The sequence below is a fragment of the Vidua chalybeata genome, chromosome 20 (assembly GCF_026979565.1).
Source record: "Vidua chalybeata isolate OUT-0048 chromosome 20, bVidCha1 merged haplotype, whole genome shotgun sequence".
NCBI lineage: Eukaryota > Metazoa > Chordata > Aves > Passeriformes > Viduidae > Vidua > Vidua chalybeata.
The window spans coordinates 8,601,146-8,623,297 of NC_071549.1; the positions used below are offsets into that span (position 1 = coordinate 8,601,146).

At 45.2% G+C, this 22,152-nt stretch overlaps 1 protein-coding gene across 2 annotated transcripts; it reads right to left on the reverse strand.

Annotated features, from left to right (window-relative positions):
* Positions 1-349: 349 nt before the first annotated feature.
* TRIM37 (tripartite motif containing 37) lies at positions 350-21,414 on the reverse strand. Of its 2 annotated transcripts, none has more exons than XM_053961031.1 (25): positions 21,249-21,414; positions 19,875-19,976; positions 18,519-18,559; positions 17,833-17,949; positions 17,488-17,575; positions 16,540-16,662; positions 15,337-15,460; positions 14,553-14,620; positions 13,937-14,061; positions 13,204-13,254; positions 12,869-12,950; positions 11,434-11,510; positions 10,875-11,054; positions 10,237-10,351; positions 9,901-10,113; positions 9,386-9,522; positions 8,599-8,696; positions 7,424-7,624; positions 5,481-5,792; positions 4,809-4,937; positions 4,153-4,336; positions 3,359-3,477; positions 1,803-1,955; positions 1,185-1,263; positions 350-951 (listed from the first exon to the last, which is right to left on the reverse strand). In XM_053961031.1, exons 1-25 carry the CDS (start codon positions 21,267-21,269, stop codon positions 948-950), a joined length of 2,943 nt encoding a protein of 980 aa, XP_053817006.1. In that variant the 5' UTR covers positions 21,270-21,414; the 3' UTR covers positions 350-947. The 2 variants fall into 2 exon arrangements, with proteins under 2 accessions (XP_053817006.1, XP_053817008.1); XM_053961033.1 differs by lacking the exon at positions 21,249-21,414 and adding an exon at positions 21,139-21,156.
* Positions 21,415-22,152: the final 738 nt, after the last annotated feature.

A 22,152-nucleotide genomic window follows, 5' to 3' on the forward strand; every position in this document is an offset into this window, starting at 1 on the left:
CTGTGAGTGCTGAGGAGGCAGAGCTCCATGAGCTGTGTGCAGTGATCACCACAGCCCCAAACACACACAGGGTGTGGGCCTGGCCCTGGCACAGCATCTGCTCCCTCTGCAGTAACAAAGCAACTCTGGGGAAAACTCTGCATCCTTCTCCATTCCTGTTTGAATCAAGGAGATTTGGTCTGGCTTCTACAAATAGAATCCCAGAGGGGGTTTTAGTGCTTTTCACTGAGTAATTAAGGAAAAAAGTGACAGGAAAAAGTCCCTCCACGCACAGCCAGGTGTTGCAGCGCATGGAGCTGACCCTGACAGCCTCCACCATTTTAATTATCCACACACAAAACACCTGAAATTCAGATTTCAACATTCATTTTATTAACAAAGTGCAAACAGTTTTAAACTAGGAGTTGTAGAGCACATTCACACGGACACAGGGCACAGGCAGCCACACGAGGACAACACCAGGCAGGTACTGACAGGGCTCATGCTTTGTCACTAACCAGGCATCAGCTCCCAGAGGAGCTTCACAAGGACTTCAGCAGCTCAAAATGCAACAAAGAGTTTGGCAATGGGTGTGGTTGGTCCACGTCACCAACTGGGGAAATCAGTTGCAGTGGTGGCTGTTTTCCCCCAGCATTCCAAAGGACAGTCACACACTCGTGCTCATTCCAGTGGCACAGCAGGACACTCATCCCCCGGGATGGGGCTCAGCACCTTCCCCACGACTCCTCAGAGCAGCTGAGGCTGGTGGAGCAGCAGTGCCACCCCTCAGTGCCAGGCCTGCAAAGGTCCCTGTGCCCCGGGGGCAGCGTAAGACAATGGCAGAAGAACCACGTTTGCCAGAGAGGAGAGGGCACAGCCACGGGCAGCAGCCTGGGGCTCAGCTCCAGGGAATGCACACACCTCTCCCAGGGATGCAGCCATGGGTCTTCAGGCCCCGAGCCCACGCTCTACCTGCTCCAAACAAAGTCAGTTGGCACTGAAAACTCTCCTGCTGGAGCAGTTTTAAGGCTTCAGATAAACACACAATCTAAGAGTTAAAATTTTATGCCAGCTACTTCAACCCAGTCAGTTTTGGATGCATTTAGAGCTCAGCCCTCCCTCCCAGACTGCCTCAGAGCCAGAGGGAGCTCAGGATGAGCTGGCACAGGCTGAGCAGTGGCTCCAAGGAGAACCTTCCCAGTTACCTGGTGCTGTCATCTCCAGGGACAAAGCTGAGATCCTCAGAACTGGCCTGATCCCCATCTGGCAACACCGAGGAGTGCCCTGAGGGTGAACACAACACCAGCAAAGCCCAGTCACCCTCACAGCAAGCACTGGAGCAGCCAGGGAATGCTCCCTCCCCTCCCTTCACCCAGGCCAAAACTTCACCCCCTGGCCTCACAGCTTTGATCCGCTGGATTGGAAGTGAAAACTCAGCCAGGGGACTTTCTGAAGCTCCAGTGAACTGCTGGAAACACACTGCTGCCAATTAAGATGCAAATCCATGTCTAAGGCAGTGGTTACCTCCCTGGAATTAGCCTACTTACAGTGCCAATCCTGGCACACAGGGAGTTCCAGTTGGGAACTGGAGCTCTGGGTTTTCCAGCCCTTCCCAGGAGACTCACCTAAACTGACTTCTCAAGGCTAGCAAGAATTTCCCTCTCCTGTTTTGAGCTGTTTTAATTGGGATCCCAAGAGAAGAGTTCAAAATCTTACTGGCACTTGGAGCTTTAACACCTCCACAGCCCCCTCCAGGGATCTGCATCCGAGGAGCTCTGGGAAGACTGGGAATGTTTGGGAAGAGGGGCTCTAAGCAGCTCTACCTTCACTGGAGGGCTGGACAGAGAAGGCCTGGTTGAACACCTCGGAGGGAGAGGTGGCATCTTCCTGCTCCTCGTTCTCCGTGTCACATTCGATGTCACTGTCACTGCTCATCCCTGGCAGGAGGTGAAGGACGTGCTTCTGACACACCCCAGCTGCAAGAGAGACCACAGACACCCAGGGCACAGTGATGGCAGCACGATCTGCACAGCTGAAATGTCTGACTTGGCCCTGTGGAAGAGTTCCTGCCAGCTCCTGGGATCTGGAGCACTTCCCAAGCACTCAGGGGTCTGACAGAGCACTGGGTACCAGCCCTCAGCACAGCTGGATTTGTCCCGTGTCACCAGCTGAGCTGCTCAGTCTACTCTGCAACTGGGACAGAAAATAAAAGTTGCTTTTCTGGGAGCTAAAAGGCAGCACAACCTGTGGGGCAGGTGGACCTACCAGAGCTTTCAAGCAGCAATAGTGTGTTTGAGTCTCACACAACAAATTTCCCCTCCAAAGCAGAAGCAGAGCTGCTGCTGACTCCAGGTGATGACCTTGGGTGTGCACTGGGCAGCCAGAACTCTCCATGGACAACACAGGGTCTGCTTGGCTCTACTTCTTAAAGGCTGATACTCATTGCAAAGAAAAAGCAAACTGAGGGGCCAATTCTACTGTAGTTTTCCCTCTGAAGGGAAAAAAATATTGTAATATTTGCTTCCTGGGGTTTTTAACAATGAAGTATTTCAGTTTCTAAAGTGTTTTCCTATTGGGCTCCCTGCTCTGAGAGCAGAACTGCAGGAGCACATCACGATCATGCTGCAGTGACTAAGAGCAGAAATTCAGTTTTGTCACTGAGAGACCTTCTGTAAATGCCAACTCCCACACAATATTGCACACTGCAGCTCGAGATGGATGCTGGCACCTTAATATAGGCTTTGTGCTACAATCCAGTCATTGAAATTCAAATTAGTGCAGGGGTGGAAGGCAGGAGAGTTTTAGCAAGATAAGAAAAACTCTATGTGGACTTTCAGAAGGGAAAAAAAAAAGCAGTGTTATTTTTTTCCAGCATGGAAAGGATGCAGGAAGGGAGGGGGGAAACTTTCCTTCAAGTCTCTAAGGAAACTGGATTATGCACCACAACACCCAGCACAAATGAACTGCTAGAGAGGCTCTTGTGTGGCTGTGGAGAAAGTTACCACAGGGGGCTGTCCCTGAAGGCAGCAGAATTACCAGCCAAGGTCACTGGCAACTATTTAAATGAGATATGAACTTCTTCTCAAGGCCACTCCACTGAACAGCAAAGCCAAGACCTGGAGCTGTCTCAAGGTACAAAAAGCAGCTGCTTGTCCAGAGAGCCACGGCCCCAGTGCCAGCCCCGAGCCTGCCCGGACAGCAGCCACACAGAGATCTTCTGTGCTCACTCAGATTTATTCTGCACCTCACAGCAAAGTTCAACAGCCATGGAAGCAGCTTTTGGGGGTGGCTTTCTCTCCTCCTTCCCCGCTCCAGAGGCGCAGCAGCAGCGCCCGGAGCGCGGCCACGCTGCACCTGCCCCCCACAAAATCCAATTTACCTTCCTCTGCTCCTGCAGAGGCACCTTCAGAGCCCATCCCCTGCAGCTCCCCGGGCTCAGAGCTGCTCTCCAGGCCACCAGGCTGAGCTCCTTCCGTCCGACATCCCTTGGAGTTTGAGCTTGGGAAAGAATTTAGGAGAAATACAAAACCCCACGTTAGAAATTCAGCCTGAACTCAGTTGTGGAAACAAAGCCTTTTAGTGCCACATTGAGCTTTACTCCTTGCTTAAGTCTTCTGCACACTCACTTAAACTTCCAGCTTTTTAAACACTTGAATATTTCTAAATCAATCAAAAAATATTGAGAAGTTTGAATATTTTCCAAAAAAGGTGACTCTACTTATTTAGAAAAAATAACCTGAAAACACCATTGCCCTTTGCTTAGGTGGCCAACAGAAAATTATCATGGAATGGCTGAAAAATCGAGTTAAGAGTGAAAAAGATCATTTTAAATGAGGAAATCAAAAGTGATTAAATTTCATTTAGAGGGTATTTTGTGTGGAACAGTGGGAAAGCAGACCTGGGCTGCCTTTCAATTCCAAGTGTCAGATTCCAGCCAGAGCTGATCAAAATAAGAGAAAAATGAAAAAAAAAAAAAAAAAAAGAAAAAAAGACAACTTGTAACCTAGTTATAAACCCAAAAATTGCTGTCCAGAGGGAACAGCAGCAACCAAGTAAACTTCAAAGTAATTTCTCTTTCATGCTACAAGCACCTGGTTTTAGGAGATTGTGGGGTTTTTGCAGATCAAGGGAAGGTGGGGGAGGAGATAAGAGGAAAAATGAAGAAACCCTTACCCCAGAGCACCAACTTTTCTGTTCTTCTCCACAGCAGCCAAGCCATTCAAGGCAGCAGCTCCCAGCTCAGAGTCTGATCCCTCACAGGGCGTCTCCTCCTGCTTGGGCAGCGCCTCGGCGGCGCCGGGGCCGGCCAGGGCCCGAGCGTGGGGCCGAGCACTCAGCTTGGAGCCCCCCAGGCCTCCTGAGCAAGGAGAGCACAAATGAGATCCTTGTGGTCCTCCCCTCCTCCTCTGAATGCAGGAGAGGAGCAAAATACCAATTTCTGTGTCAGGGGTTTCCCTGTGCTTGCACTAAAGGAAGGGCATTGTGCAACTCAGGAGCAGCACTAGCATAAAATTCTTATTGGAGTTTCCTTGAGTTCCCTCTAAGCCAAATCACAATTTAAACCTGGCTCAGTGCTGTTTAATCCTGGATTTTCACTGTCAAATTCACTCCTGTGGTATTTGCTGAGAGACCAGAACATAACACACATATTTATGCTGTGGTCAGTGAATGTGAGCTGCTGCCCCCCAGCTCAGCTACCAGAGGTACAGTGTAGGAAAAAGCATCCATGCAAATTAAAGGGAAACTCCAGTTGCCAAATAAAAGACTCATTGAGAAGCTTCTGTAGCAGAGATGCCAGTCCCACGGCCCAGGTGGCAGTGCCCCAGTACCCTCAGCAGGGTGGCTGTCCCCCTTCAGGCGCAGGTTCCCGTCCCCACCGTCCATGGCTCTCCTCAGGGACAGGCTCCCAGCAGCTCCCGAGCGAAGGGGCTTGGCTGAGGTGCTTTTCTTACTGGCAGCTGCAAAAAAAAAAGTGTAAACATGTGACCAGTGTTCAGTCAAAGCACTGCTGTACCCTGGCCTTATGCTTGTTGTAAGTGAAGCTCCACGTTATTCTCGATGTTCATTAACTCCCAGTCCTGCACAAAATCCTTCCACACCTTCCTGTCAGAGGCCTGGGCTGCACAAGTCATGTTCACTTCCTTACACAGGAACATCCTTCAGAAAGCTTCACCCACATTCCTTCAGCCAGCACGAGAATATAAATGATAGACAAACCCAAACCCTGGCTTACTCTCGCATTTCAGGTTTCTGTAATTTGCTCTCTCGAGTTCCCAGATGGGCCTGGTGCAGAGCAGCCAAGGGAGTGACCAGCTCAGAGCAGTCTGACACTGGGTTAAACCTCAGAACATTGCATCAGGTCTGGCAGTGCCTGTGCTGTTTGAAAGGGCAGGGCAGGTTTACATTTCTGATCTTCCAGCTGAACCCGAGTATGAGGAACTGCCTGGGGACATGAACCACCTGTAAGAGTGATTAAACCCCCCTTTTCTCCATGCACTTACAATTCCTTATGTAACAACTGGTGACTGAAGACTTGGTCAGCAGCTCCATCCCTATTTCCTGCAGCTTGCTGCAGCTGTCAGTGCCACAGGCAGCCAGGGCTCCCTGCTCGATGGAGAAGAAGCTGGGCTGTCCCTCCCCTGAGCCAGCGTTGCTGCTCCTCACTTCAGACAGCTGGTTCTTCACATCAGACATTTTGCTCCGAACTTCTGCCATCTGGGTTTTGAGTCTTTTCAGCATCTTCAGGTCTGGGGGCACCCTCCACATGGCCTGGTGCCTGCGCTGGTCTCGATCCTTCAGGGAATAGGATGAGGCTTTGCCAAAGGAACAGGCAGAGAACACAGCAGGTAAGGAAAACCATTCTCAGAGAAACATGGATACCTAAGAATTGTACCTTTTATCCTGCTGTACAAGTGAGGGACACACATTCTGTCCTGGCACTGCACCACACTGAGCCTGCAGGCACTGCCAAGCTGCTGGCACAGCAGGGTTTTGTTCCCAGTCATGGAAGAAGGTCCCCAGTCCTGCTCACTGGGAGAAGCCAGGCTCCCAGTACTGCTGCAGGAATTCTGGTGACACCTGAGCCACCACCTTGCCAGCCAGGCTGCCAGTTCATGTCAAATTTGTTTTTATAAAACTTGTTGACTGTGTGTAGAAGATTCTCAGACCACCAATATCTCATAACACAGGGAACTCAGAGAAATCTGCAGCCAGGGAAGGAATTCCCTTAAGTACCTCACAGCAGAATACCAGGCTGAGCAGGCAATACCTGAATAAGCCTCTCTGTTGCCCAGCTGGAATTAGATCAAGCTGGATCTATCTGAAGTGTTATCATTTCTGTGTTTCTCTGCAAATTCAGCCGTTCCAAACTGTAAAGTCAAGTGGCTCTTAGAAACCTTCACCTCAGAAGGTGAGGTCTGGCAAACTCCAAATGGAACAGCAGCTTTGTCTTTACTGACCAAGTTCAATTTCACTGGAACAGTCAAATCCCAAGGGAAGCTCCACAAAACAGGTGATTTTGGCTGTGTGTTCAGTAGCTAAAGATTCACACAGCTCAGCACAACAGGAGAGCTTCACCCTGCCTGAGTGGCACAGCACAAAGTTCAGTGCCCTCTCCTGAGCTCCTTTTGTCCAGGGCTTTTTCCAAAAGCAAAACAGAACTGGGACTCACAGTTCATGTGCTGTTCCCTTTTTTTTTTTTTTTAACTTCTTCTAGAAGTGACTTCCATTTTTGGAAATATGGATTACATTCACTGAAAATTCATGGCTGTTTATGTAACCCCATTTAAAAAGCTAATGACAAAGGAACAAAGAGTTTGAGCCAGCTTTTAAATTCACTGCCACCAATGGCATTGTGGCAGCAAACCCAAGCATCACTTGTAGCAAAGGGACATTTATTTCTCTTTCTGTTCTAGAAAGTCACCAAATGGTTCTGGGCCAGCAGTTCAAATAAGTGTCAATCATGACAAAATTCTATCAAACCTCAATAATAAATTTAATTCCTCACTACCAGAGGAACAAGCAACCTCCAGGAAGAGCCAGGGCTGCCAGCTCTGCTGCTGCACATGGAGTGAATTTGTATTTTCGGGTCAAGGATCCCAACTGAACCACAAATACTCCTCAATTATTTAAACACCATCGCTATTTTTGGCTCCTGACATTTTGATCAATTTTTTTTTTTTATCCTTTTCCAGCCCTTACAAGCACTCACATTTTTCTAGCTCTAACGGCCTCTAAATTCCAGGATTTATCTTTCTGGCTTGCACCGTGCTCCAAGTACTCCCAGCCACTCCAGCTGTGTGCAGGGAGAGGTGGAGCTGCTGCCTCAGCTCAGAATTGTGTGTTGTGTTGGCTTCCAGTGCCATCCCCTCCCAGAAAAGGAGCTTTTCAGTCACCCCCTGCACTTCCAGGTGGAATGAAACCATCAGACACGTGGTGTAGTTACCTCTGCTCTGCAGAAGAGAGGCAGGAGGACGTGGCTGAAGGCCCCAGAGGTTTTCCATGCCATTTCTGTCTTTTAGGTCCAACAAGTGGATCAGAATGAGGGGATCTATATCCAGCAAGCTGCTGCTGGCTGTGGAGCCCAGGGCGCTGGCTCCACGCCGCGAGGGTCTCCCACTGGCACTGCTGTAGCTGTGGCTGGTACCTGAGCAGGAGAGACACAAAGGTGGGAGGTGTGGGACACAGGGATGCTTTCTTCCCTGGGAAAAACAAGAAGAGTCACACAAGTAGATTAGGAATGAATTTATGCCGTGAAATTAAGGAGACGTGGGTATTTAGTGGATTTCTGGATGCTGAAAGCAATCAGATGTGCTGCTAATTAAATAGTAAGATAAAAACAGCTGGAAAGGGGGAAGTGCTTCACTTCATACTTTTTATAAAAATCTCTTCATGAACAAATTTGTTAACAAATCAATGCAAAGATGAGAGTTACTCTAAAGGAATGAGGAGACAAACTTGTCCCTCCCTGACCTCCAGAACTTCAAGACAGGGAATTCTGTCTCTCAAGCACCAACAGACTTTTACAGCAGCACAAACACCACTTCTGGTATCTTCATCCTAAATAAATATACTCAGATTCCACAATATCTCCCTATATTCCATCTAGATACACATTTCTTTCAGAATCTTGTGGCTAATTTGGGCTGTGATCATCTCCAGGCTACAAAAAAATCCCAGAACACCTTATGTTGCATTTAAAATGTATTTCTGCTTGACTTGTGAGGATTCTTTGCTCCATTCCCTCCACATTCTTTAGGCTTTGCAGTGCACTAAACCCCAAGTGAATGTGTCACCCACTCAGAGGTCACACTGACATCAGTAAAAATCCCTTGTCAGTCTTCTCTTGTCTGTAATACAAGGAATTTCGAAGCCACCCTCCAAACTTTGCCATCATTTTTAAACCAGCACATTCAGATTATTTCCTCCCCCTTTTTTTTTTATTGAACCAATGAAGTGTTTCTGCTACACTGCAATAATCAGTACAAACCACATGATGCAGCAGTTCCCAAAATAGAACTGCCTGCAGAACACACAGCTTGGCTTTGCTTCCAAGAGGAGCAGGGGAAGGAATCCAGCAGCGTTTCACTTTTATGGGAATTCTGGAGTTGTTTTTCATACCTGATGCTCCAGGAGTAGCAGCAGCTGCTGCATCCTCCATGAGATCTCCATCTTCCAGCTCCATAGTGCTGCTGTATTCCACATCATTCTCTCCAGACCTTCAGGGATGATCAGGGTGGGAAAAGGAGAACACAACTGTTAGCTTTCCTTAGCTCTTGTTAAATGCTGTGGCACAAACCTCAAAAAACAACATAAAGTGCTGTAAATTGTATTTCCTGCATTCCAAGCTAGCCAAACTGAACAAAGGAAGTGCAGTAATTAAATGACTGTTAACCAAGAGGCCAAAAGTGCTGTATGTACTTAGACTGCAAAATGTGGTGCTGCAAACTCCAATGTTTCTAAGTGCAGCAGCAGATTCTCATGTTTTAATTAAGATCCCAGGATTTGACATCAGCTCTGCTCAGTCTTGAATTTCCTAATTTAAGTACCTGTCCTCATCATCACTCTCCTACTGCTGCAACACTTCCCAGTACCAGCCCTCTACTCTGTTACAGCGCTGAGACAGATTCCTTAATAGTGTTTTGGGAAAGAACCTTCACAGATTATCACTTGTCAAAGACAGAGTGCAGCACTAACGTAAATAAAGAGATCAGAAAGACACTAATTAGCTGACCAAAAATTCAATGTTTAGCACTAACGCTATGAGTTTGTGTTGTTCCCAGTATAGGAACCACCTCTCAAATCACACTGGAATCCCACACACCTCAGCAAATTACTCAGTTTCCACTGGAATTAGGATGATTACCCTGGGTACAGGATGATCTGAAAGACATTTTTAGCTACTTACATAGTTTCTTCATCAATATCATTTTCTTCAGTGTTACTGGTTGCTGTTGAACTTGCTGAAGAGCTGCTGCCATCGAGGTGGTTCACCTCATCTTCTCCAGCAAGATCTATATCCAGGTCACCATCTGAGAGCTCGTGCTGCAGGAAAAACAGGAGGTGTTTGATCTAGAAACATTCAGTAGCACTTTGATGCATCCCCAAAAGCTATGAGCAGACACTCTCTGTCCCCAGTGTCACTATCACACTGCAGTGAGGTGGCTCTCAAAGCACATTAAAGAACAAACACAAGTCAGATTTTTCAGCTGCAACTCGGAGACTTTTTGTGGTGGGATCTTTCAGATATTCTGGAACATCTCTCTGGAGTCACCTCTCACTCACAGCTCTCAAGTGTGTCATCTCCTATTTCCATTGCAAGGATAATAAACCTCATTTACAATTCACAGCTTCCCCTGTTTCTATTGCTGCCTTATCAAAGAAGCTACATGTAAACAGAGGTAGGAAACAGAGAATTCCTACATTAAAGTCTTCATGCTGAGTCTTCTCTTCCTCCTCTTCCTTGTTCTCCCGTGCTAGTCCTGGAGCAGTGAAGTTCTCAAGCAGTGTTTCAATGCTTTGTCCAGGTTTCTTTGCTCTTGTTTCTGAGCCCTCATCATTCTGGGGACTGAGGTGAGTGTCTGGAGGGGAAACCCCTCGGGATTTCTGAGTCCGGGACAGTTCAATCGCGAGCCTCTGGAAGATCACAAAAATAACAGAGAAGACAAAAATGGAGCAGCAGCAGCAAATCAAGCACCTTTGTTGACCTGCAGATACATTCCAAGAGGTGATTTTTATATTCACAAACATCCCACTTACTTCTTTCAGGTTATTTATTTGCTGGATGTAACTTGTCTGAGCTGCTTCCAGCTGAGCAATGTACCAGTGCTGATCCCGGCACTTCTGGAAGAAGGTTGGTGAGCGCACTTGGAACCTTCAAAGGAACGTTTGAAAAGGCTTTTCTTGAGGGAGTTTGTTTGGTTTGAGGTTTGTTTTTAAATGTCCCTCCCTCCATCCAAAAAGCCCTGCAAAAAAAACTTAAAACCTAAAGTCTAGTGGTGAAATAAAATTAACAGACAACAGGTCCTTGTGGACTCGGTGTCCTGAACACCCTGACCGGCCACAGTGAGTTCTGTAGCAGGGACTCACAGACTTTTATTCCCAAAGTTCTCCAATGCTCACTAAAACTGTTTCTAAAGATGGGGAGAAAGTACCTTTTTCCTTTAATTCTGGTAGCTAATCTTACTAATGCCAGGAGCAGGCACTCCTCAGAGGAAGATACACTTAAAATACTCCACAACTGCCTTTAGCACATTTCCTTCTTTAAATCCGCCGAGAGAGTGAAATCCTCTTGGAACAAGAGATGCCACCAATACTTTAAATTCAAACTGGGAAACGATTCCCTATTTCAGCAGCAGATTTGTGGTGACCCTTGGGGAGGAGAGCAGAAGCCCCACCTGAGGATCACGGTGTCGTTCTGCCGGTTCAGGTAGCCCTCGTTGGCCAGCAGGTCCAGGCGGAAGAATCGGTTGTACCCCCAGCACTCCCCAACTTCAAAATCAGAGGCGAATTCCCGGATGATGTTTTTGGTGGGATCATTGGTGGACTGGTGAACCATTTCTACACGGTATTCATACCTGGCCAGGGGAAAGTAACAGGCATTTGGACCAAAAGATGTCAGAATTGCTGAGTGGTTTAAGAGCTGCACTTTCTTGCCCAGCGGAACGAGTGAGTCAGGATTAAAATTTTACTGAACACATAAATACACAGTGAAAAATAAAAGAGAGCAGGAACTGGGAGCAGAGTGAACTCCAGGGCTGAACTGCTACACAGATACTCTTATCAGTTGTTTTACCAGCTTATTTTTTATCTCAAGAAAGCCACTGAGTAACAACTTTAAAGTATTATCTCTGTGCCTGATTCACAGCTCAACGGACAACAGAAGTCTCACCATTCTTTTTCAAAGTCTCTGACAGAAAAAACCCCAACATCTGTTCTCACTGCAGCTTTGCTTACTTGGATGTCTCTGGCAATCCAGCAGACAGCTCCAGGAACACTGACAGGTAGTAGCCTCGAACTACTCCATTTCCATCCTTGAAATAAAAACAAGATGTTGATTAAAAATAGAAAGGAAAAAAGAGAAAAAAAATTAAAAACAAAACAATTTGATACAGAAGACTTAGAGAAGTTTAGAAAACAGCTTCAATCAACCCTGGATTTGCAGCAGGAATCTACTTTGGATATTACAGTTGTGATTTTTAGTCTTCAGTGACCTCCTACGGTAACTTGAATCAACAAGAAGCACATTCACAGTCTAGCATTGGTATCTCAGATATAAATCTCAAGACAAAGCTTTAATTACTCTATTAACACTTTAGATATTTGACTAAGTGGAAGTCTGAATAGACAAACAATGTATCAGAAAAACATTATTTTAGGTTAAACATTAGTTCTGAAATATTTCACATACAGTCACATTTCAAAACTACTTAATTTTTGAGAAGAGAGCAATTTGTTCAGAAAAAAATCCCATGCAACATGAAAAGTTAGGGCAGTTAACTCAGAAACAGTATTAGAGTCACCAGAAGTCAAGAAAAAAATACAGCAAAACCTCCATCACACTCACCTGAATCAAGGATGAAGAATGGCTCAACTTGAATCCTCCAGCTTGAAGAAACATTTCAACTTACCATTGAAAAAATAAATTTTAATGCCTTCTGACAGCACAGCTCAAGTAGCTAATCCTGAATTTACAATACTCTGGAAACTTCCACACAGTTCCACCTCTGCACTGCAATAATTCAATTCTGGGCATCCATGGGCTCAACTTATGGAGCCAATTCTTCATGGATGCCACAAAAATCATTAAGACAGAGCTGGTGCTCCACCACCAAACTCCTGCTTCTCCACACAGCTGCAGGAGCAGCACTGACCAAAGCAGGGAATGTGGAAAGATCCCAGCTTGGGGGTCAACATTCCAACATGGACAAAGCTTCAGAAACTGGAATATTCAGCCCATTGAAGTGGCATAGCAAAATACACATTTTAATGTCCAGTTTGAGAGCTGGATGCAGAGTCAAGAACAAATGCCTGGTCCTCCTCCCACCATCCCCAGGAATTATTACTCAAACAGGGTAAGTTACTCTATACCTCAGTTCTGTAAGGAACATCTGCAAAAATCCCTGAGACATCAAAATATCCATCAAAGTTCCTCTGCAATATTAGTAGGAACCATCTTTAATTGCTTCTAAATTAACCAAACTATACTGAGCATGCTCTCACTGGAGATCTGGAGGCAGAGAGGGAATTCTCCAATGGTTGGTGATCAACTCTTATAATGTTCTTTTCCTACAGCTTTTCATATACAGCATGAGACAAACATGATTCCTCACTGGAAAGCCTGGGAATGAGTTGGGATGGGATAACAACTCCAGCTGAAGACATAACTCACCGGGTAAACTTTTAATCTCCAGCACAGTCCTGACACCTGCAGGGGAGGGCTGTACACAGGATCCGCTCGCTGCCGCAAGGTGCTGGTGAGAGAGGAAGAAAAACATTTGGTACTGGGACAAAGCAAAACCCATGAGCTGCACAGAGAATTGTCTTTATCATGGAAAATGATTATCCATCCAGTAAACACGATATTTTTAATGGGATTCCCATAGTTTAGTCTACATCTCGCTGTTTTCTGTAGAGGCTGTTCTGTGTTTTAAATAACATTTCTCCTGTACGGAAGGAACAGAAGGATGTTGCCAGTACTCACAGTAATTAAAGATATATTCTTACCTGAAGTTTTCCAAGACAAATGTAGTTGAGTCATAGGCTGGGACCAATTCACTGTGGGGGAAAAGAATAAATATATTACACTTGAATAACATGGCATTAAAAATCCCAACTTTTGCAATCTGTAGAACTTTAGATGTTTCAGGTCACCAGAGCCACTTAAATTCACGAGAACTACACTGGGTTTTTGCAGTATAATTCCATTTATACACCTCCTTAGGAGGAGGTACCTTGGTGCCATTGAAAAATAAACATTCAGATTTAAACCAAGACACAGCCAAACCAAATTTTGCTGAGGAATTCTTGAGACTTCTCTGACTTTCTATTTCTTGGAGACATTTTTTCAGCACAGGCTCCCTCAGAAGCCAGCAGCATTCTCCTGATGAAGAATTGTGCTATGAAGTGATTTTGGCTGTATATTCTGAATTAAGGTGACCTGCAGAGGCATCTCATGAGAGCCTGGCAATTATATACTGAATGACCCAATAATAAGAGAAGAAAGGGCAAATCAGTAAACTACGTGTAAAAGAGAAAAAAAAAAAAAAACTGTGAGCTGGAACCCACTGTCCTGACTCCCCAGCAGGGACTACAGACACAAAATAAGCTCTGCTGGGACAGAAGAGCCTACTTGCAGCACAGGTTACTACAAGGAGTAAGTTAAGAGGACTCTCTTCTCTCAGGTACTTTAAACATGTTTTTAAGCACTGAACAAACAGAACAGAAGTGCAACACTCACCTTGTGAAGTCTGGGGGGACAGGAGTGGTGACAAATGAGGCCATGGGCTTTCGATGGACCTGCTGGAACATCATCAGGATCTCTGAACTTTTGGATATCAGCTCACTCTTGCTGCAGGACCGTAACTAGGAGGGGAAAAAAGAAGGGGAAAAAATCCTTAGCTCAGTAAAAGTCAAAGGATTTATCCCCTTTTGGTTTTAAACAACTGAATTACCTGTTTGTCACAGCTTCAGAAAGTTTACCCACAACACAATGTCAAAATGGAGCTTGAAGGTTTTGGGTTTGGGTTATTTTGTTTTGTGGAATTCCACACTGGCAGTTACAACAGCCACTATGTATTTCCCTTAGATTAAACTAATTTACACAGAACTGGGTAATTTTGTATGATATTGCCACTAATCTCTGTAGTAATTTTTCAAGCAACACAACACCTTTGAGTATTTCTAGAAGATGCACTTATTTTTAAGAAGCAATTGTGCAACCTAAGGCCACATCAATGAAAATATATCCTTCAGAAATATCCATCAAGTAATATTTTTGAAATAAAAAAGTAAGTAAGAAAGATCCCTCCTCAGTTGGCCTATCTACACAACATTTAATCTCTTTTCATAATTACCTGATGTTCTACTTCTTGAAGCAGGGTTTCCAGAAGTTCAGTTTCTTGAGTAAGTGATGTCTTTTGACCTGGTTAAAGAAAAGATGTTAAAAAAACCCTAAAACACATATTGTTTCTTAAGAAAGTGTACTTTTCTTTCATTTGTTTTCACTGGAAGCTGCCCTAGAACACACTAAGGTAAAGGATTTCTAAATGTACCAAGCTTGATTGAGAAAGCATCTGAAAAGCAAGTCCACATTTTTGATTAGAGCTGCACTGAAGAATTCATTTGAGGTTAAGTCAGTAACTAAGCACTCTGTGTCCCAGAAATGACAGGTTTGTTGTTCTGGGGTGCTTTTATGGACAGAAAGAAAAGCAGGTTTGACTCTTATCCAGAAAAGCCCCCCCTCATATTAAAATTACACTAAAAGGAGTATCTATTACAAAGATGTATTTTCAAACTTATCAAATTAGAAAGATGCACTTTTTGACCAACATAAATGATGAAGTAAAAGCACTTTAGTTGAAACTTGCTAAATAACTTCCAGCTAGATGGGAATGTTTTCCAAGTGATTATATAGGAGTTTTTAACAGAATATAATCAGGTTATGTCCAATTTAGAACTTACCACAGTAACTACATCATTAACCAAAAGCTTTGCTGCAGGTGGAAGTTTTCTGCCAGCAGCGAACTTGCCCAACACCACAGCATGGAAGGAGTCACCCTCTCAGGGAAACAAAGTTTCTCAGTGGATTTACACATTGTTAATACATTTCTCCTCCTCCTCACAGAGGCCAGTACCCACCCATGAGAGTGATGAGCTTGTTCTTGAGCTGGGTGTCCAGGCGGGCGATCATCATCTCCACGGCGTTGCGGATCTCCCGCACGCGCTCGTCCTTGGCGCTGCGCACGGCCTCCACGTTCCGCTCCTGCACGGGGACAAAACCTTCACACAGCTGCCTCTCCCACTCAGTCACACCTTGGCTCCGCTCCCTCAGACCCCAGAAATGTTTAAGTGTCCCTAAATCCCCTAAGAGGGAAGACAGGAGTGCTGTTTTTGATGAGCTGCATTCCTGGAGATTTCACCGGATCCCTCAGAGCGCCCAAAGGTTAACTGGGCAGCTGAGCGACACTGATCACACAGGGATCTGTCATGTGGGGATTCTTTAGAATCAGACCTGTAAATGCAGCTGCCAGTTTCTCTTCTGCAAGTTGAACAGCACAGAAGAGTGCTTTTTTCTTTGTGGTAACAAGAATAATGTGATAAAACCAGTAAAGTTTTGTGGTAATAATAATGGATAAAACCAGCACCCTTCTCCCTGCCAGGGTAAGGCCACAAACTCTCAACATTTTATCACAACACCTGTGTTTACAAAGTCACACCTGAGCTGGAAAAGAGCAAAACTATCAGTGCATGTGGCACCTGAACAACGGGCAAAAATCATACAGCAACACACTCCAAAAGTTCCTGATTTCATGTGCACAAAGACCACACATCATAAATGTAACAGAGCACAAAAGAAATCCTTCCTGGGATACAAGAAACTGCATCAAGTTACTGGAATTCCCACTGAAACTGCCCAAGCTGAACGTGTCAATATTAAGATTTTTTACATGTTTACCCCACAGGGAAGAAAAAGGAGGTGCACAAACATCTCCAATTGGTGAGCTGCTCATCGTGCAGGCTCAAATACATTTACAGTTTATTATCCTAGGAAAAGGAAAATAAGCTGCTAGAAAAAAGTGGTTTTGTACTCATTTAGCATGACAGAACACACTTAAGTGTTGACAAAAATATATCTTTCAAAGAAGTGTGCAACTCCAGCTTTTAAACAGCACACCCCAAAAGAAAAATTCTGCTACCTAACTCTAAAAGAGAATTGAGAATATTTTAATCTTTCTACATTGCATAAAAAGAGTCAAATGAAAAAACAAAAAGGTCTCTCTGTGGGACAATCTCACCACCTTCTAACAGTTATCCTTTGCCACAACAGGAGAACTTTCTTACCACTTCCTGCACCAAACTGATCAATTCCATGAGTCTTCTCCTCAGCTTTGCCACTTCTTCATTTACTTTGGTGACATGCTGCTCGTAGATTTCTGCCAGTGGTTTAAAAGTATGTCCTCCATGCTGTTCAAAGAGAAAAAGGGGGAGGAGGAGGAGGTGGTGGTGAATAATAGAGCATCTCTTTTCCACATGATTCCACTCCTATCAAATTCCTGAAAGAGAAGGGAAGAAAGCCTACGAGTGTATCACTCATTCTGGAAAAGTTCCAAAGCAGATTGTATGTAGGAAGTCAGTCTTTCACTTCCCTTTGTAAGAAGTCATGAATTTGGCTCTGATTCCATCAAAGCTTCCTATCAGGAGTTATTTGGAGTCTCAAGAGTCCTCCAAAAATAAACTGCTTCATTCACTGTGCAATCCTTTACCAAATCAAATATTAACAGAAGGTTTATTTTTATCATTATTATTATTAAGACACCCTTCCCAAACAAAGGCAGCACATTGTTAACCACTTACATTCCAAAGAGCAACAGCTTTTTCTCCTTGAATACCCAACTGGACAGATAAACACTGATGAATTTAATAGCTCTGGAGATTAGAGGCCAGGACAATTAAACAACACGTGTTATCTGTGTTTTCTGAGCAAGGCTTCTTCCTTTGCTCACAAAACTCTCCCCACCAAACAGAACTTGTCCAAAACATCATGAAGTTTATAACAAGGAAGGCAATTCTAACCTGCTTTTGGCAAAAATTCAATTTCCTTCTCTAATTATGAACTGAAAGTATCATGTTTCACAAGCAGTGTTATTAAATAATAAGTACACCTAAAACTGCAGTATTTGCATGGCAATACAAGAGCCACAACAGCAGTTTCACTGCATTTCTAGCTCTTCAAAACCACTGTCAGACACAAAGTTTGAAGTCCCTCACACCATGTGCATCTCCCCTTACCATTCCTCCCCAAAGTGCACACTGGTGGCAGATACACTTCTTGCAGGTCCAGCAGAAAACACTGAGCTTCTCATGATGGTTTTCACACCTTAAACCAAAAAATACACGTATCATGAATTTTCTACAAACTCAGCTAAACATTTTCATTTGTTTTGCTACACAATCCTGCAAGCAAAGCATTAAACATCTTTTGCAGGAAGAGCAGTTGTAGTCAATAAAAACCTTTTGTACGTTGCTTTTAGTATTCTCTCCAGAAGCACTTCACAGATACAGAGAGTACATTACTAAAATTAGCTCCTATAATCCAAACCACAAAACACTTGATGCAAAGAACACTCAATTTACTTGTCCTTTTCATTCTCTTCATGCTTTGTGAGGCTGCAGAGCTGAAGTGTGTCCAGCTGCTGTGTGACTTCCTCTGCCCAGCGACAGTTGACAAGCTCTCGGAGCTGCAGGGGGGCTCTGCAAGAAGGATGGCACAGTTTGAGCAGGAATTTGGCTCCAGGAGCAAAAAGGAGAAGCACTGAAGTGAGTTCTGCATTACCAGAAGAGTCACAGGTAAAAAAGAGCAGAAACTGGACTAGTTATTCCAAGAGAAAAAAACAAAAATTAAGTCAATTTGATCATTTGGGGAGAGGTGGGAACTGCAGCCTGCAATGATACACAGAATGGCTGCACAGGCACATCACATGATTTACAGGCATAAAAAATGGACACTTTCACCCTGAAAACTGAAGCTCCTGAGCTCTGACTTTTGAAAGAAGAATATAAAGAGGAATTCCCTCTAGTTACTGCTGTTACACCAGCTACGCACAGCAGTGTTATGTGGGAAGAACAAAGATCCTGCTTAGCTTGTCACAAAAGCAGAATGCATTTTAGAAGTATTATACCAGGGCAAATTTTTATTGAAACAGCAGGCAGGTCTGAAAAAAAAAAAATTAAAGCTTATAAATTTAGTGCAACCTGCACTGAAAAAGAGATTGATCATAACAGGACAATCCACCCAATTCCTGATATTAAAAATACCTTACCTACAATGAGGGCACTGAGCTCTTTGTTCAGTCAGCCAACGCTGTGATGGAAAAAGGAGAAACCTTTTTAAACAGACTGAATGAAAGAACTGCAGGCAAATACATTCTATCGCTAATTAGGAGTTATTTTACATTTATTACAGCTTTCCTACATGTTTTCCCTGTTAAGCAAATTTTCAATTTAACTGTTCAACCACTTAGTCACAGAAGAAGCTGCTATTTGTGTCTTAGTAGCAAGCAACCACTCGTCTTTAGATGTCAGAGATGCTTCAGTTAAAATTATACAGAGAATTCTGAGGTACCAAATATTGCATTAGAAACCACCCACCTGGCAGATCCCCAGAATCTTAGACTAAAGAGCATGTTTCAATAAAGGAAAGAAAAAGTCACCACAAGCATCTTTTTCAGAGTCTAATTAGTCTTCGAGGTAATTTATTTCATCCTCTTGAGTTATTTATAGACAAATTAAATACCTGAAGTTCAATGATCAAATCCACAAGGAGCCTGTGAATTTTTCTCTTCCAGAAAGCTCCAGGGACAAACAGCTGAGCAAAGAACTTCACCTGCCCACTACAACTCACAAGTGTAAAAGCTCAGCAGTTGATGGGTTTATATTTGTCAGCTCTCTACTACATTTAAAGAGTCTCATGAATAATCTCTCACCACCCAGCAACAATATGTCATCTAAAATCCTTAATATGCAGCACGAATCCTTCACCTACAGCTCTTGTCAGAGCTTTCAGAGCGAAGGATGAATGTCTGTTCTAATTTCTGGAAATACTACTGGAGGTCTGGAAACCTCAGCTGAACCTCTTGCTGCTACAGCAACACAAAACAGCATCTGGATCTGGAACTGGAGTGTGATAGGCTGGGAACCACGGCCTCAACAAAGGAATGAGGATTCAGGTGCTGCCTCAGACTCCCCTGAGAAAGATTTAGCCCCACCTGATCACACCACACCAGCCTGACAAGCTTTATAAAACACCTCCAGGATACACGAGGTGATGCCGTGACCTTCCCAGGTGCAAAGTCAGCGTCTGACTTCCATCCCAGCTTTTATCTTCCATAAAGGCATCACCAACTCTCAGGAGGTGCTAAAGAAGGGATCATTGTGTGTCTCTTCCTTAAAGCAATTATTCCAGATGGTGCCTATAATTAGCACCACTGAAGGCAACGCACAGCCTGCCTACTTCTTCCTCAGGGGTGTTATAAAAGGTTTTGAAAGGGAAACTAAAGGAGGGGAAAAAAAACAAAAAAAAAGGAAACCTTGGAACTCCAGGAGAAGAATGTTTTCATAAGCTCAGTCAGTTTTCAGTTCAAACCTTTGAAAGAACAGACTACACCAAGCAAACTCACCCGGATACAGCTGAAACAGCAGAGCTTGGAGCAGTGAGGGCACAGGCGGGCATCCCGCAGCTTCTCCATACAAATGAAACATCGGAACACCTCGGCAATGCTCTGAAAGGGGGATTAGCACTATTGTTAAACATGCTTCAGACACACCAGGGCTGCATTCGTTTCCCAGGCACGGTGCCAGGTTTTCGTCCGGTTCCAAACAGCCCATCTCTGAGGGAGATACAACCTGCACACCACGACTCTCCCCCCTCAGCTTCTCCTACACTGCACCAGCACCAGTTTTATAACACTATTCCCTTTCTTCAAGGAATACTTTCTGTTTGACCTTATCTCTTTTGGAGCAGGCCTTTCTGTAGCCAGGATATTCCTGCGTGTGTTCACACGGGATTGAGCGGCTGCCAGAAGAAATGGTGTTGTACCTGCAGGCACTGGGCTGGCACTAAAATATTACTAGATCATGGTAAGTGCATGCATGTGTAATATACAAGAGGTGTTGAAATGAACTGGGTGGTTTTTTTTACTTTTCTAAGACTTCTATTCTTTCAAGGTCTTACCATTAGCTCCACAATTCTCTCCCACCCCATTTAATCACTCTTGGGTTGATCAATCCTTTCCAAATGAGACAGGTATTTTGAAAGCAATGTTTCCATACCGATAATTTTTAACTGATAAGGAAGTTTTACATCCTCTATCATACAGGAGTTATAATACTTCTGGTTATAACTCTGGAACTTCATAAGGTCCTTCAGGCGAGCTCATTTTTTTTCCCCACAGCACTGAGATTGTGAATCAGCACAAAAGCAAGACATCTTCAATTTACGGATACCACAGTATCTCCCACACATTAACGTCTTCTTTAACAGCTGCAAGCCATTGAAACGCACCATATGCGTTCACAGGAGATAAGCTCAGCCGTTCTTTCACATTCTACCTCAGCCTGGCTGTGACACAGCCCCTCACAGCAGGTGTCTGAGCTGCCGGGTCACAGCCACTTCTGCACCTCCACGGTGCCAAGGCGGGTTCGCTGTGCGCCAGGTCTCCATCCCTCCCTCCATCCATCCATCCATCCATCCCCGGATCCGTCCATCTCCGGAACTGGCACCCGCGGCGCTCCGCCAGCTCATTTCCTACCCCCTCCCCACCTGCTGCCTGCCCGCCCGCCCGAGCCAAGCCCCGCAGCGCCGCAGGCTGTTCCCAGCGCCCGGGCCGACACCGTTCGCTACCGCTCGGCCTTCTTCCCCCTCCTCACACAGCGCACACGGACCCTCCGAGGGGCTCCGGTAAAGCGGGCGGGTGCGGAGGAGAAGCCGCAGCCGCTGCCCCCTCACCGCCCTGAGGGAGCGCGCGCCGCCCGCCCGCCCGCCCGCCGCTCACCTCCACGCTCTGCTCGTCCATGGCTGCGGCTCCGCCAGCGGCGGCAGCAGGGATATCGGCCGTCCCCGGCCTCCCTGTCCGTGCCCGCGGGTGAGGAGCGGAGGCTCCGGGAGCGGCGTTGCGAGGAGCGGACCCCGCGCTCCGGCCGCGGCCCCGCGCACCCGCCGGGCCGTGACCGCGGCAGCGCGGGCGCCCCGCCCCGCCCGCGCTGCGCATGCGCGGGGCCGCCCGCAGGGGGCGTGGCGGCGTGAGGGGCGGCAGCGCCTGAGGGGAGCCGGCGGGGAGAGAGCCCCGCGCCCGGGTTTTCCTCTGTTTTCCTTTACTTTTCTTTATTATTTTTCTTTATTCTTCCTTACCGGCGAGGTTTCAGGAGAGGGGATGGGTTTTTGCACCCCGCTGACAGCTACCTTCAGTTATTATAGCCAGCGTTCACCAATAAATTAAATACATAACGCTGCTGGTGGTATTGGCGCAGCAAGGATTGAGTCCTCTGTTAGAAGTTCGGTGTGGTTAAAAACTACTAGATCAGTTTGTGAAACTGATTAATTGCTTGAAACTGATTAGTTACTCCTAAAAGGGCACACTTGGCAGCAGACGTCATAAAATCAAGTTACCCCTGTTCTTTCCTCTTCAACACCCAACCTGTTTCTCTTCCCTTCAAACCCTAAAGCAGTTCATGGATGGGTTCAGAAATCAGCCTTTCCCTCCCTAAGAGCACTAATTTAAATTTCTCTCCTTTGACAGACATAATTCTTCACAAAAAACCCCACAGGGACTTAATAAAAATGCATGTATCTTACCCTCTCAAATTAGGCTGAAATATAACAACATAAATATAAATATTAAAAAGTATATAGTATATATAGAATGGGTAATGTAGAAATATTACACATAACAAAAAAAA